Below are 17,567 nucleotides of genomic sequence, written 5' to 3'. Positions count from 1 at the left end.
CAATGGATGAGGGGAGGAGGCAGCAAACTTGGAAACACAACGTGGCGTATTTAAGTCTAAAATGCCGAATTGAAACTAAATGGTGGTGCGTATAGTCGTGTGTGTGTGTGTGTGTGTGTGTGTGTGTGTGTGTGTGTGTGTGTGTGTGTGTGTGTGTGTGTGTCTTACAGTCTAGGAACTGGCTGCAGGGTCCATCTCTCCAGCAGCAGAGCATCTTGTCTGATGACCGGGTCGCTGATGGGGTCACTCGGAGGGCACTCGTCACCATAGCAACAGTCTGGCAGGAGCATGACCTCGATCATGATGGGGATGCTGTTCCTCCACAGAAGGATCACCTCTGAGCGGGTTCGCCTCGCCTGCCGACACTGGACACACACACAGACAAAGGTGGAGGGTGAGTGTTCATTAGAGAGAGTCAACACCAGACCCAGAGGTTTAGGGGCAGATGGGACCCAAAGAGCTTCTGGGTCCCTTCAAAGGCGCTATAAAAATGTAATCTATTATATTTATTATTATTATTATTATTATTAGAGCTCAATTTCCGAGTGATTTTTATTTAGTGTTAATCACATTTCAATTAAAAATCTTTCCATTATGGAAGTTTACTTCAAAGATTCAATGAATCTCTTAAGTCCCACGCTCCTCCAACAATGCAACATAAATATATATAACTTAAGACAGCAACAAATAAAAGAAATTTAAAAAACAATAAAAATAGAGCAAATAGAAACGGAGTAGAATACACAAGTGCAAGATTATCTTCCAGACCGATGTGATGTTCTGCTGTTTTGTATAACTGTTGCAGGAATACAGATTGAAACAACAATACAACTAATGCAGTCGAATACAAATTCCCACAATGTATGATGTACATTTTGTTTAATTTTGTTTAACCCTTAGATGCATAAGTGGTTATTTTTTGACCCGGTGAGGTGCTTTTCTTGAAGTATTTTTGTAATTACATTTTTTTATCATTTCATATTCCAGCTATTCCTCAAAAAACATGTTTTGGATATCATGCCATTCAAATTTTTAATTTACATTTTAAGAAATTGTAGTTTTTGTATTTCTACCCCAAGCTTCCATAAGTGGGTCAAAAATGACCCGCATGCATTTTCTATGGAATCTCGTATTTTTTTCAAAATGTGATTTATTTTTCTAAGATTATAAAAATAGTGAAAAATTAAATATAATTTTTTCTAGTGTGAACCAAAATATAATACAAGTGATTTTTCTTAACCAAAATGACAAAAATGGCATAAAAACACATATTATTCTAATACGGGTCCTTTTTGACCCACTTATGTTAGAGTGTAGGGTCCAGTCACTCGGGCATCTAAGGGTTAACACAGTTTTAAAGAGGTATTAAATCAAAGTCTACTTATTTCAGAGGCTGCCGTTTGTGTTGCTGTTGAACGTGATACATTTTTATCTCTAACATTGGATGCCTGTTCCAGCTGTGTTGGTAAAATGACAGTAAATACACGATCAACAATAACAAACATGTAGGTCAAATGTAATATCCATTTCCAAGTGGCCCCCAATTAACGCTCATAACTTGAAAGACACGAATGATCAACAACATTTAAAAGAGAAGAGGCTGCCATCTGTTCACACTTCAGGATAAGTCATGAGAGGTGTTTGTGGATGTGTGTGTGGATGTGTATGTGGATGTGTGTGTGCTACCTGGGGCACTTTGTCGCTGCACTCGTGCTTGTGAAGAGGCGGCATGGCCGACTGGGCTGGAGGACAGTGCAGCCCCTCGGTTCTGCCCTTCACAGAATACTCTGGTGTCCTTCCCTCGGTGATGAGCAGCGTCAGGAACACCAGGAACTCCTCCGCATCGTACTCGAAAAACTCCTCCGTTGCATCTGGGCCGAGAAAAAGAGAGGAGGGTGAGCTTCTGTCGAAATAACATCCACCAATGGTAGCGGAGCAGCGGGTTGATTACTAACTTGCTTCTGGTTACCTGTTAGTTTTCCTATTGATTTCTATTAGCTATAGCAGGGGTCGGCAACCTTTTTGATATGGAGTGCCATTCAAAAAAATATATTTTATCGGCGTGTGGGGGGGGGGCGTGTGGGGGGGGGGGGGGGGGTGAAGAGCTGGACGCTTGTTGTGAACTGTCAACAGGAGGGCGGGGGAGCCTCGCTGCGGGGAAGCAGTGTGTGGACCTGTCAGCGCAACTTACATGATGCTGAATTTAACAAACAAATTTAAATAATTGGTTTAAACGGCATAATAATAAGGACGACCGTCCGTTCTGTGATTCTCCAGAACACAGATGGCCAGTCCGACCCCGTGTAGCATATTATTTAGATAAGAGATGAGCAGATCGCCACTGGGCTTTCCACTAAAGACACAACCACGCAAAAACTGCGGAATTTGTACAGCTCCTTTTGGGTACTGCAATTAGTGAAGTGCTTTCCTCCGTGGTGAAACGATCAGCACTGCACCACGGAGGAAAGCGGCAGAAAGTCACCTGGAGATAAAGAGAGCGGGGCTGCGTTGCGTGCATGGCTTCCTTCTGCAGGTGACGGGGAGACGAGCTCTGGCGGCGGTCTCGTTCAGGATCCGAAAATAAAATGTAAATATTTTGCCCACTTATTCCTAGTGTGGTTATGGTGCCGCGTGCCAGGGGTTGCCGACCCCTGAGCTATAGTATAAGGCACTACACGGCTGTGCATTGGACTACTTTTCAGAAATTCAAAAGTGTGTGATCCTCTGGTACTTTTCTTAAAATAAAAATGCTCCTTTCAGCCATTACGCTCCAAGTCGCTGAAACAGCCTTCCAGAGGATCTGAGAAGGGCAGAAAATATATATATATTTGTTAAACCAGTCTTTTTAGGCTGTCTTTTATGTAGTGTTGTATAATTCTATGGTTTTACGATTTATACTAATCAATTGATGATCTTTATAATTCATCATACTGTGATTAATCAACATATTTGCATTTATAATTATCATAAAGATAGAATAATAATCATTGTTCTACTTTATTTTGTGAACATTTTACTACTTTTAACATTCTTATTTTAGTGAAATGCTTATACGTAAAGTACTTCGAAGCGCATTTCACTTGTCTGGAAGATGTTGCATAAGTAAAAAAACGATTGATTTATTGATACGCTGTGACAGTTGCTAGGGGCGACAAAATGCATCATAATGAATGGCTGAACAGATATGGCTATTTAAAGCTGGCTGGAAAGACTTGTTTGGAGAAGGGGCGTGGGGGCAGGCAGAGGATGACACAACTTTTCCAGTTTGGCCGCTTCAGAGGAATATATTTTGACTTCCCATGTCAGCTGAGCAGAGGGTTGTTGCTACGTATACAGTACACACATACACACATGCATACAACAAGTATAGACAATGCAGTCAGTGACGTCACTGGCAAAACACTTGCAAGCAGAAACTCATGAGGAGAGTTAAGAACGGAAAAGCAGAGTCATGCTGCTCCACCAATTCTTCCAGGGTGGTGTCGGGTGGGGCTGAAACGGTGACCAGGACAGAGAGCTGAATTCAACTGTAACCATTCAGGAACAAGCGTTTCCCCTCTGAATAACAGCAAGGCCAACTGATCTATTATGTGGAGGCAGAAAGACGACCAACATGGAAACCCCAGCTGGCTGCCATGTTCAAACCATAGCTCACGCTGCGCCACTCCGCTGTGTGCTATTATTCACAAAAACCCATTATGATGACTGATTTGTGTCAGTCTTTACAAGGGGAACAATAAGGGCTGTTGTGTATCAGGTCAACAGCAAAATGCTCCTAAATTGTAGCTGTGGTTTGCCTCCTGCCACAAAACGTAAAACAAAATCCTGCTCTGTTTGTGTTGTAATTGAAGCTTAGATTTAAAGTAGGGATATTTTTAGCGGAAGGTTGAAGAGCCCGTCTTAGCGCTCTGTCTCCTGTGCTCCTCCAGAGAAAACTCCCAGAATCCCACAGGAGGTCAGCTGATACACAGCAGCTCATAGAATAACAGCTTTCTTTCTTTACAGCGCTGAGATACAGCAGCCGCCTGCCTTACAATATCAAACCCTCCTCTTGGCTTTATTTAAATTGGAGTCAAAGCAATATTAGGTCACACTTACGGGGATATTTATACATTTGTAATTATCTTGAGAATACCATGTCCTCATAAAGCTGGAAGTACCAACACTTTACACACACACTCCCTGTCCTCCTCCCACCAGAGTCCCTCTCAGCTGGCTCTGCAGAAGTGTGAGCTGCGTGTGTGTGTGTGTGTGTGTGTGTGTGCGTGTGTGTGCGTGTGCGTGTGTGTGTGTGTATATATCGTAGTCAGCCAGCAAGTCACGCACATTCCTCTCAGGGAACTCCTCCTACATGCCTTTGGGCTGCTGCTGCACGTGGAGGGAAGCAGAGTCCAACACAAAACATGAGAAGGCGAGGGGATGTGAGGGGGGGGGGGGGGGGGGGGGGGGGGGGGGGGGGGGGGTCTGTTAGCCAGCTGTAGGCTGAATAAGCGCAGGGTGAAAGAGATGGAAGCTATATTCAGGACCTTATTCTTTACGGGCTGCAATCGGAAAAGGCTCGAACAAAGGAGACCAAGACAGGAAAATATGACAAAGGTCGAGATTTAAGGGTCACAGAGTTTACATGATGTTTGACTTCGAAAAGTGAATTGTGTTATTCCTGTTTTCTTCATTCCTGCGTTGGTTTTAATTGTCGCTTTTAACCACACAGCTCCTGTATGTGTTACTAGCTGGGAAGATAGTACTGTTTTTCTTTGTTGTAAATGGTGTTTGGTTTGAGAAGTACTTTGAGTAACCTTTGTGTAGGAAAAGTGACATTTAAATAAAGTTTGATTTGATTTAGGGATATCCTCGTGCCCCCGTCCTATCAGGGGATTGGAGCTCGAGGCAAGGAGCAGAAGAGAAAAGGAAGCATGGCTAGATGAAGGGAAGGACGTGAAGGATTGTTTGAGGAAGCAGCTGAATAACAGCCTCTGAGAAATGGTGAGCTGCATGGGCTACCCCCACTGAACACACACATACACGTATAAACACAGAGCCCCAATGATGCATGCACAGTGGGTGTCAGATTGCAGCTTTATAGGAAAAGGCAAACCCAGAAACACACAGACCCCTCCTAAAGCACATACAACAACAACAACAACAACAACACACACATGTCAGAGAGTCACACAACTCTGTGACCTTGAATCTCGACCTTTGTCATAGTTTTCTGTCTCTCATTCTCTTTTCCTCCTTCAATGTTGGTCTCCTTTGTTCGAGCCTTTTCCGATTGCAGCCCGTAAAGAATAAGGTGCTGAATATAGCTTCCATGTCTTTCATGGGAGACTGTGGCTGTGAGGGAGGGCGGTCGTCTTTCAACCAGAAGGTTGTGGGTTCAATCCCATCCCATGCAGTCAACATGTCGATGTATCCTTGGGCAAGATACTTAACCCTGAGTTGCTCCCGATGGCCGACGGTGTGTGGATGTTAGGTCCTAGAGTAAGGTACACTGCTCTGTATGAATGGGTGTGAATGGGTGAATGACATGTAGTATGTAAAGCGTTTGAGGGGTCTTAAAGACTGGATAAAGCGCTATATAAGTACAGTCCATTTACCATTTACATGAGGACACAGAGATAACGCAGTGAAAACATACAGATACACACACACACGTGCAGTGCAGGACAAAGTACTAGTGATGGCTTTGGTTAAGGGGCCCAGCCCATAGATGAGAGCTGTCATTCTTTAGGGCGTCGTGACTGAAGAGAACATTCCTATGAAGCCTAGACATTTACACACACATGCGCACACACACACATGTACACACATGTACACACACAGCCTAGATGGAAGCTGGGAGGTTGACACACAAAGGAAGAGAAGTGGCAACCCTTTGCTTGGAAATAAAAAGATACGGCTATCTTCAACAAACAGAAGCTGATTCTCCAAACAAAGGACTAGTTTCCTCCTTTATTAACAACTTGAACCGTTACACAATAAACAACTGTGTTATTTTTAGGAGGAGTTGTTGATTCATCTCAACACTTTAAAACTAAAATCACCTCCCTCTGTAATGTCTTAAATCCTGGTGCAAATAGTTTCAATATAATTTGGGAATTGATGTAACAATCCGGGTTGTTTACCAATCATTAAGCCTCACAAGCGGGGATCAATGTTCAATCCTGCTTTCAGCTTCCCCCCCTCCTCCTCTTCCTCCCTTTCCTACCCAACTGTGACCAATCCACTCCTGCCTCGACAGAATATTTGAACCGTTTGATTTTAAAGTGTCTGTGAGATGCATTTTGTTATCGAGCCTTCTCTGTCTGCACTGTGTGTCCATGACGTACAATTGTCTATTCTCTTCCTCCTATGTGTGTAAACTCCACTGGCCCCCTTGCATTTGGTTAGAGAAGTACCATAGCAACTATAGCACTGCTTGAGAAACAGGAACACATATTTGTAATCAGGAAAACATAATCAGGTTGGGATTTAAATAAGAGGCTTTGCTTATACATCCTGCACTTTACAAACCAAAGTAACGATAACACAATGGAAACTGATCTGTATGTGTTGCATGTGTGTATGACCTCTTCAACATCTCCTGATGATGTGTGATGTGAATTATGTAACAGGTTGGATTTGGAGTCAGGCGTCTTATTATTAGACCTGTGACCGCCTGACACCAAGTGCAGCTGGAGTCCCGCCTACAGATCAGCTGGTTGGGCCTGTATATACACACACACACACAAATAAACACACCTCAGCTGTCTATGTGTCTGCAGGCAAACAGATCAGTATAGAGTCATGTGGGATGGAAAAAGGCCTACAGGGCACGAGTAGGAGCGGTCAAACTCGGTAGCAAGCAGTGTTTAGAGTAAACACACCGTGGTACTGACACACACTTTGGAGTGATTCATCATTATCTAAGATTGAAGAGAGGCAAACGAACAAGTCGAACATGTCAGAGTCTGGTCGAAACCTGATTGAATCTTGTTGTTTGAATACATGTTGCTGGATTACATTTTAGTGTACGCACTGTGTGTTTCCGCAGAGAGACAGATAGGGAGACGGACAGGAAACAGACTCATTTCTATAAACAGACCCATTAATCTGTGCACTGCAGCCACTAGACATGAGACGGGAAGAATTCATGTCAGGATTATCCTAGCCATAACAATTGTGATCCAACATACTATGCTGATAATCATCAAAATATGCTTTAAACTGTGAAAATGGCATTAAATATATTGTAATTATTCATTTACCTTATGTTTTTGTTTTTTTGCACACTACAGGACACGACCTAGTGTTAAGCACAAAGATCTTAAATAAAATGAGTCCCTGTAAATGAAAACAATTTCTTTTTTGATCAGGCTGTCTTTCGTCTCGTGATAAGGAGCTCGACAGCTTTGTCCAGGTCATTCAGATGAAGATATTCATGACGATCTCCATCATGGAAACTCACCACATCAACATAATGTGAATATTGTTTTTCTATTATTCCCATCAAAGATACAAATCCTATACCGTTCCACCGCTAACGGCCACAAAATCACTTCATGGTCAGCCCTATTTCTTCTCTCTGCACACACACTCAGACATTCACACACACCACACACATATACTCACAGCTAATCTGAATTCTGTGTAAGTGCCCATATGGCAAACACCACTCCCATCCTCCTGTGTTCAGCCGCTGCTCTTCACTATGTATGTCATTTGTTTGTGACCATGTTTCATTCAAACGGAGCAGAGCACAGCGAGAGGCTCGTTGCTCGTTCCTCATTAGTGATGCGCCTGTGTTGCAGGACCTGAGACAAAAGCCAGTGCAGATGAGAGTAAAAGTGGGACCGCCGCACTGATGAGCTCACCTATGGCTGGACCGCTGGTTACCAAAGACTGAGACACAGACGATATGAGGTAATATACTGCAGGGCGGCAGCCAGGGAGAGACGAGACATATTTCAGAGGGAGAGACACAGAAGGTCTGCACAGATATTGGGCAAGACATATGAGTAGTCTAAAGGGCAAACAGAATACACATACTGCTAGTAGAAAAGGCAGACAGGAACTCCTATTAGCCGGTTACTGTCTGTCGAGCACATTTCATGCAACGCTTGAAACCTTGCAGAAAGAAATAAGCAAATTAGTTTGCATTTGCATCAACTAAATAGAACGTTTCTGATTTTCTGTGACAGCTTTTGAAGAAAAACAGAAAGTCTAACTTGGCAATACCAAGATTGTAGAGTACAAATATATTACAAACTGTCTAAAGCAACCTTTGAACTATTGTCCTACAAAACTGAACAAATCGTGACTTGGCTGTGGGTTTTTTTTCTTGGTAAACAAACATGTTAAAGGTTGACAATGGCACAGAGGAACAAATCCAGCAGAATGAGAGACACTAAGATCAATAAACAAAGTTTATAGGCATAGATTTCCAACTAGAGGGGTTTCAAAATCACGTACTTGTACTATAAAATAAACACTTTGAAGAATGTATAGTGAGAGAGGTAGACTTGTAACTGCTTTCTTCCAGTAAAATACTGAAGAAAGTAAATAAATAACGGTCCACAGTTACGGTTCAGGTTCCAATGAGCAAGACTCTAAAGACCCTGACTGCTCCAGTGGGGGTAAGGCCATTTTCTTAAGATTAATCAATACAAAAAAAACTAAGCCGAGATCAAAAGATCGTGATAAACAACACGGCAACAATGACACGAGGCGATTTTTAAGATTTAAGAAAAATAAATCCTCATTTTGGGTATTTTACATTACATTCGGGTCTTAAGTTAATATGATTTAAAGTGGACCTATCATGCTATATTTGAAACATATATTGTAGGGCCATACCTATATAAAACATGTCTGTCGGGGCGTAACGGTTCACAAACATTTCGGTTCTGTACGTACCTCGGTGTTTTGGTCACGGTTCGGTTCAGCAGAATTTTTTTTCACAAAACAAAAACATATTTTTTGTTTTGTTTTTTATTATTATTAAACTGTGAATAATGTATTCACTCAAATAAATACAAAATATAATAAAACAAACATTAAGGTGCAGCATTTCGATGAACTGAAATAATCTGTATTTGAACTTTACTGTTCTAATAGGCTACTCACAAAACATAAACTATTAGTTTTGGGGTTTTAATTATTATTAAACTCTGAATATTCACTCAAATAAATGCAACATATAATAAAATAAACATTAAGGTGCAGCATTTCGATGAACTGAAATAATCCGTACCGTACTAGTACCTAAGCGCCAGTTTGACATTATGACTTGCTTGTCATTGTATTTTCATGTTTTTTTAAAGAATAATGAACTTGTCCACATTGCTTTCCGAAAGGGCAGATCTGCTGGCACTAACAATGTCTCCTGCTGTGGAGAACACCCTCTCTAGGGACAGAGGTAGCAGATACAGCCAGGTAGCGCTTTGCTAACACGGCAACATAAGGATATTTGGTGTTTGTAATAGCTTTGGCTTGGTCTGAAGTTTTTGCGAGTGGTGGAGGCTTAAATGCTAGTGGGAGTTGGGTTTGCACTTCAGTCTAACTGTTCTTCTACGGACAACATTTTTATTATTATTCCGCCGGGTTATTTTGGCCCTCTTCTCCTTCCGCATTGAACATCGCAGAAACTCCGTTCAAACCTCAAAACGTTCAGCTCGGTCGGGAATCGATTGCTATTACTTTTCTTATTCATAACTTTCATAATTCCAGAGATACATCCCATAATACATCAAATTTTTAACATTGAAGTCAATGGAGGAAATCTTCAACTTCAACAAATCTTCATGCGACTTCAACTGCTAACTGTTCATTCATACTTTCACTCAAAAACCTCATTCCAACTTTAAAATGTTACACATCTTTCTGACATTATTCGTGTAAAACAACTTTTAAATATGATTCTTACTTTTAGAGATATTAAACATTGTTCAGACCTTGTTTTAGAGGTTTTCTTCACATTTTAACATTAACTAGAGTGCGTGATGTCACAGCTAGAGTGGAGGACAGCTTGAAATTCGCATTCTTTTTTTTTTTTAAACTGCCATAATTCCCAAACCCTACATTCCTGAGACATAATTTATCATGACAAACGTAGGAAAACATCTCGTAGCTTGAAAAATGACAAATAATTAAGCAAAAATAATTAAACAAAATGCTTTTTGAGGGCATGAAGTGACAAAAACGTTCAACATTCCTCTACTAAACTCCGTTGTAATTTCAGGCAAATATTTCCTCACGGTAGCAGCCGCACACCTTTAGTTAAACTGCCAAAAAGGCCACATTATTAACCCGAAACTACACAAAAATTACACTTCAGATACTCAACTTCCTTGACATCCTTCACGTTTTGAAATTTCATTGATATCTGTTACGGTTCTTCCACAAAACGTTCACATGTAAGAGGTTCATCTCTCATTCAGAACAATGAAGCCTTTGAAGTCTAGGCACCTCGTTAGCTCAACTATAAACACCTGTGCAATGGAACACGATGATGTCATCACTCCAACTGACATGCTCAGAGCAGCAGACTTCAGATAGCAGTGTGCAAACAGTCCAGTCATGAAGACATCTACAGGACAGTTTTGAGATTTCTTCAAATGCCGTTGCCATGGCAACACAACGCTTGCCTTGAAACACGGTTTTCTCATAACTGCAGTGAAAATACTCCAAACAGCCCAAAACTTCACAGGTTTGGTAACGATGCAGCCATCAACGCATCTAAGCGTAGTATGGGGTGTCATCAAATGCCGTTGCCATGGCGACAGCCCGCTCGCCATGAAACACGATGTCCCTTTAACTCCTATGAAAATTGTCAAAAAGTGCTATAACTTCACATGTGTGCTAACAGTCCAGCCGTGAAGACATCTACGGGACCGTTTTCAGATTTCTTCAAATGCCGTTGCCATGGCGACAGACCACTCGCCATGAAAAACGATGTCGCTGTAAGTCCAATCGACAGGGTCCAATCGTCCCCCAATCTTCACTTCAACAGCTCTACGCCAAATCTGAGATCTCACCATATGCCGTTTCCATGGAAACGCATCCCTCGCCATAAAACATGATGTCGCTATAATTCCTATGAAAATGTTCAAAAAGTTCTCAAACTTCACGTGTACTAACAGTCCAGCCGTGAAGACATCTACGGGACAGTTTTGAGATGCTCGCCTTGAAACATGGTTTTCAAAAAACTTCAGTGAAAATACTCCAAACAGCCCAAAATTTCACAGGTTTGGTAACGATGCAGCCGTCAACGCATCTAAGCGTATTATGGGGTGTCGTCAAATGCCGTTGCCATGGCGACAGATCATTCGCCATCAAGTTAGTTCAGAAGTTGGCAGTTCAAATATTCTGCTGCTTTTCCAAGCCTTTTTACTTTCTTTTCTTCTCTCATCACACATTCAAGCCCCCTGTGTTCATGTATAATTTCAAAAAATTCTAAATTCTTCACTTTCTTCTTACACATTACATTTCAGCATAGCAGTTCATCGTCAGCTTTTCAGCATAAAGCATTCCCACTAGCAATTTCTTCAGGAATTGCATTCTCTAGTTTCTTTTGGTACCGGTGATATTCACGTTCGGGTGATGCCTTTTCAAATGAGTGTGCAAGTTTGATGTATTGCCAGCCGCGTAACCAATTTTAGTTGAACAATGCCGACAAACAGCATTGGTTCGGTCCAACTGTCTTTGTCCGTCATCCTTGTACGTAACTGCGAAACCAAAATGTTCCCAAATCGGAGACTTCAATGATGCTGGAGGATTTTCGGGCTCAACTTTATCTGCGTTCGCCATTTTGACAGTTCCTCAAATTACTCACTAAATTTGAACGCATCCCTCTGACCAGTTCTCATAGTTTGCCTCTTGTCCAATTAAATGACTTGCTCGCTCTATGACGTGTTGAACCCAATGTGGTTAAATTACTCTGAATGTTGCGACGCAGCACCTGAGATTACTTCCAAAAAGTTGTTCACGTTCTCAATTTTTTACGTTTAACGTTATATTCGTTCGGTACACACGTGTACCGAACCGAAGGGCCCCTACCGAATCATTTCGGTACGGGTACGTGTACCGTTACACCCCTACATGTCTGTGAAGTATTTTTTTCAAAATACCAAACTAGTGTTGCACGGTGTACCAATACTTGAAAGGTACCGCGTTAAAAACGGCACAATTCCTCCGTTTCATTAGTATCGGTACTTTAAGAATGACGGGGAAAAGTACTCCGGTGAGAAAGCGCCGTTTTAATAAGAACCGTGTGTGTTCAGCGCTCTGCTTCCACTCCCTGCACTGCAGCCGTGCCTGCAGTCATGCCCCTCTCAAGCACGTTTAAAGCACAATAAATTACATTTAAGACTGTTTCCCTTTTTTTAAGAAAAGTATCGAAAAAGAATCGGAATCGCAATTCTTGACTTGGTATTGGTATCGAAACCAAAATGTTGGTATCGTGACAACACTATACCAAACAGATCATGCATTTTAGCCATGCCTCATTTCGCTCTATTTGCTCTTTTACAGCCCTGTTTTTCAAGGGCTGATTCTGCTTTTGTGGCAGACCACAGCGCCACTTACAGGCCTGGCATATGTACTACAGTGTCTCCAGCGCTTTCGAGCGGTCTCTCATTCCCCTGATAGGTGGAGAGTTGCCCATATAGGCGGAGCACCCCTTTTCTGACGTCAGAAAAATTCAAATAACAATCAGCTCCGTTAAAGCCCCGTTTTTTTTTGAGATTTGGGTAAAGAGGAAAAGAGAGGGTTGTGTTTTCTGACACTTGGTGAGTTCCCTGACACACCGGGGACACATATTCATGTATAACAGACGTACAAAAGTGCATTTTGCATGATAGGTCCCCTTTAAGAAATTGGAATGTTTTTGGAGCTGGACACTATCTTTTGAATGCTCCTAAACAGTGAAGGTTAAACATAGCAGCAGCAGCCTTGATGGAAAATGGCTCAGAGCAAATGTTTTCTCTGCAAACCCACATTGTGAAATCATGATGTTGTGATGACCTGACCTTGAATCCTGCATGGAAATACATATGCAAATAGCCCTGAGTGCATGTGTGGTACAACAGGGCTGCATGATATTCAAACAGCAATTTCAATTTATTTAAAACCCTTAATCTAGTCGGCATGTTTTGCTTCAGCTGCAATCTGCAACAAGCAAAGCACTTCTAATGTCTCCCTAAGCTGCTCAACAGATGACAAGATGGTGTCACTTCTCTTGAACTGTGCACAGGGAGCACAAACAGAAACAAATCTATATTTAACACCAGCTCTTTTTTTTACTCTGTTATGTGGGACTGTTGGATGAAAAAGCAAGAAGTAAGCTGATTGCCATAATTGGTGTGCCTCATGGGAAGTAATCAGATAAGTAAGTAACTAGAAACACCATATGATGAAGCTGATAGAGCCGCATCACAACGTGCCATCATACTCGAAACAGCTCAGGACGATTATAGAGGCAATATTAGTATTTTCAAAGTGTTGCCCTAAGAACAGAGGGACACTCAATTCACTGGGAGACATTTCAGATCATCATCAAGGACTGTGCCACTCCAACACACACATGTACCGACACACAGCTGCACCTCTGTAATGAAAACGGAGGCAGAATAGGAGATTACACAGACAGTTCTTCCATGCTAAATCACTGCAGCCCCCAGTGAGATAAATATAGACACAACTTGGTAGCTCCCATTTTCAGTTTTTCTCCCTCTCTATCTGTGATTTCAAAGGCTCTTACAACATGTATTTGATGAGGTGGTGTCTGCCAGCACCGCCCATGTTAAAAGGGGCTAATGCCTCAAGTCATAAACTATGTAAGATTAAAGTAATTGCAAGATAGTGAGAAAAGTTACTTGCTGACACACATGCCAAACTTTGCTCCTTTGATTTCTTCGCACTAAAGTTAGAAGTCTAAGTTAACCCTTTGAGTACCATCCTCTTCCCACAATAGCTCATGGATTATTTAAAAATCACAAAGGAGCTCCCCTGAAACCCACCTGCCTGGGCTTTTGAAGGCTGCTTGATTTCAACTGTGCAGCTATCCCGAGAATATGGAAGCACACATCCAGTGAAAAGTATTCAAAAGTATTTCGCCCGGGTAGCAAAGCAGGTCGCAGATTTGGAAGTGTCAGCAGCTCTGGCCAGTGCTTTTCTCCACCAGGGGAATTCTTTGCAATGCCGTCTTTTTTCTGTTCCACAGCCAGTTCTGCAGTCTGACCATATTTGGAAAACCAGCAAATCTGCAAGACCAACGAATCTGCAATTCCTTTCCGCCAGTATATCTGAAGAAAAACATCCGATTGCTTATATTCTTCTTAAGAGTATGCGTTCTTAACCAACTCTCCAAACAACGAGAGGCCTGCTACCATAATACGTTAATGATTTATCGTATGATATATGCGCATGACCCTAGATACTTTTTGATGACCTCAATATGTGTGCTTCCATGTGTGTTTGTTTACATAAGAATGTCACAAGCATTTTATCCAACATGATGCCAAAATAAACAGAAGGGTTTCCCCTTACCTTAAATGACTTGGTCCATAGAGCGCCACCGTGACCTGACGTGTCCTAAAACCTGGAAGTAAACTCCCTCCGGTTCCTTCGACAAAAACGCAATGCAATTTTCTCCATAGGATTTTGGAAAATAGCTGGAAATAAGGTCTGTGGTTGAGACACATTTAAAAAGACGGATCACGTTTTGTTCAGCCGGATAATATCCACGTGTCTACCCTACTTTTATAATTTTGAATTATAAATCTAGTCGCCAGAAGCAAAATGCTAACGTTATGCTATAAACGAACTACAGCAGGGTCGCTGCTTCAAAGTCACGCCAACTTAAGATCCATATTCAAAACTACAGATTCAAAATTGTACAAGTTGAAGCGTTTTTTTTAACAGTTTGCAGGAGGCAGGTACTTGCTTTCAAGCAGAACAAGGCAAACAAACTTAGCGAGGGTGTTTATGTGTTCGGTGTAATGACATACAACGTCCTCCACAACTTCTGTAGTCCTATTCGTTTTTCAGACACGTAAACTCTTTAGAAATCACCATTGGGGTCACTGCTGATGTATTTAATGTCGTAGCACAAAACGTGATCCGTCTCTTAAATGTGTCTCAACCACAGACCTTATTTCGAGCTATTTTCCAAAATCCTATGGAGAAATTGCGTTTTTTGTCGAGGGAACCGGAAGTGTTAAAAGGCTATCTTACTTCCGGGTTTTAGGACGCGTCACTGCACCACTCTCTGCACAGATATTGCATATTTCTTTTAAAGCCTTGGAGAAAATTATACTTATTGTTTTCGTCATGTGTTTCTTTGTTTTATTTATATCGAACATTTTTCTTCACATTTCTATTCCAACATCTAAATGTTTTCAAGAGAAGTTCATGGCCCTTTGCAAGGTTGTTCTTGGCATAAATGGTCTTAAAGTGACAATTATATATTTTATTGGAGTTGTTTCAGTACAACAACAGCATATCGTCCAACAAAATGTATTATTGTGCCTAGTTCCAGACACGCTGCATGTTCTGAAATATGCAAGACAGAAGAGAGGAACATCTGAGCACTCAGTATGTACTGTAAGCATCCATGCACTCTGTGTACATGGACTTTTGAATCTAAGAAGTCCCCTGTTGAACAATCTGGTACATACAGGGCAGCCAACTCTCTAAGTTCCAAGATATTCATCTGCTATTCAGGAAATGTGGTGCTTAGCTTAGCTGGCACATTTTTAAAGAATATGTCTTTAATTGTCATAACAATGTGAGTTTCTACTTTCTTAAAAAAGACCTTTAGTATTTTGGATCCTGTTGTATTCTTGACTTTCTATTTTAATTATCCAGAATATTTTATATTGTTTTGTTTATATTTGATGTAATATATATATATTTTTTGTATTGTTAATTCTCTTTTCTATTTTAAAGGTGGAGTAGGTAAGTTTGAGAAACCGGCTCGAGATACACTTTTTGTTATATTCCATGGAATGCTCTTAACATCCCGATAGCAATGAATATCTGAAGTGCTTTGGCAAAAAATCCATAACAACATTTCTTCTGTGGAACCCGTGGTACTGTAAAGAGCACGACCAATCATCTGAGCCGGCCCGGCTAAAATAACTGGATGGCCTACCTGCCTGTCAGCCTTCCATCTGTGCACAAACTTATCTCTTGCCCTCATTGGCGCGTTCGTGTGTGTTGGAGGAGGGGCTCTGTGAGGAAGTGGCAGATTTTTTCCGGCTGTGTATTTTCAAATTCTAGCGCACTCGAGCTGGTTTCTCCAAAATTACCTATCCCACCTTTAAGTATTTTAAGTATTGTATTATAAAGTCTGAACACACTTCTGCTTCTGATCCATAAAGTATCTATCTATCTATCTATCTATCTATCTATCTATCTACACTTGATGCACCCTGAGCTGAAATCAAGTCAGGTGGTTGCTACAGATTCATACATGAAAGGAGTATTATTTTAGGTAAAGCATAGTGTTTGTACTTTCAGATTTCATGCTAACATCTTGTACCCTCCCAGCCAATCCTTCAAACTAATATGGTGTTTACCTAAGTTCAGATTCTTATAGTTCTGACGTCATGTACCTCATAATGGTTTTAAAATAAATCAGTCACCATTTTTGACATCAAACCAGGGAGAAGTCTTGCAGTGTCTATTTATGTCAGGGGTCTCCAACCTTTTTCTAACCGGGAGCTACTTTTGAAAAAAGAAAGTGGCCAAGAGCTACTCATGTTATTTTATATAGATTTCAGTGCATATATCACATTCGTGACTCAAGAGCAGAAACATTAACATTAACATGAATAAACTTGACTTTCTCATGAAGAGAAAAAAAGACAAATAATCACCATGCAATACTGAGTTCTGCTTTAACATCAATAACTACAGTAAACAGTTTTACAGATAAGAGTGCAAAGTTCCTAATTGTAATAATAACATTTCTAGCTCTATAATTTAAATTATTTCAAGCATTTCACAAATTTGTTTCACATGTAAAAGGGGAATATGGCTTGTGCTTTTCTCAACTTGCATCAAGCAAACATATGTCTTCAAACATTCAGTCTGTCACTGCATTGTTGTCTTTCTCCTGACTCAGCTAATGTGACACCTGGCACTGCATAGCATCCACCAGAGCACTGTACTGGGGTGTGTATCCTGACAAATTCACTCTGATTGAGTCATTGAGGTGTTCATCAGTAAGTCTTGTCCTGAATTTGGATTTGATAAAGTTCATATCAGAGAATGCTGATTCACAGCGATATGTTGACCCAAATAAGCAGGACAGTTTCAGTGCAGCAGTTTGAATGTTTTTGAATTTCTCTGGGTCCAATAGCTTCCAGAAATCTTTGTCCATCTGATGTGCTTTCAGCTGAATGTCATTCTGGAGATTGATTATCTCCAGCTCCAACTCTGAAGCACTGAGACTGAAAAGGCTGGCCAGTTGCTCAGACATGTCAGTAACATCCACGATGTTGAAAAGTCAAGCTGTTTAAAGTCAAGAAACCTGTCCTCAAATTCCTGCCCAAGCTTAGTTAAGCAGTCACAGTACTTTGATA

General features: G+C 41.2%; 2 protein-coding genes across 2 annotated transcripts in view; both read right to left on the bottom strand.

The window, feature by feature from the left end:
- The window catches only part of myo5aa (myosin VAa), a 424,551-nt gene that overhangs the window by 67,137 nt on the left and 339,847 nt on the right, over positions 1–17,567 (bottom strand). The gene's annotated exons all lie outside the window — the stretch shown is intronic.
- atosa (atos homolog A) overlaps positions 1–17,567 on the bottom strand; it is a 46,122-nt gene that overhangs the window by 13,144 nt on the left and 15,411 nt on the right. Inside the window, exons 2-3 of the mRNA XM_079666126.1 lie at positions 1,687–1,871; positions 169–365 (exon numbers count right to left, since the gene is read on the bottom strand). Coding sequence (XP_079522252.1) covers positions 169–365; positions 1,687–1,871 — 382 coding nt within the window. The remainder of the gene's footprint in view (positions 1–168; positions 366–1,686; positions 1,872–17,567) is intronic.

The sequence above is a fragment of the Notothenia rossii genome (genome assembly GCF_949606895.1).
Source record: "Notothenia rossii genome assembly, chromosome: 2".
Lineage (NCBI taxonomy): Eukaryota > Metazoa > Chordata > Actinopteri > Perciformes > Nototheniidae > Notothenia > Notothenia rossii.
This window is presented reverse-complemented; position numbering and strand designations above follow the sequence as displayed.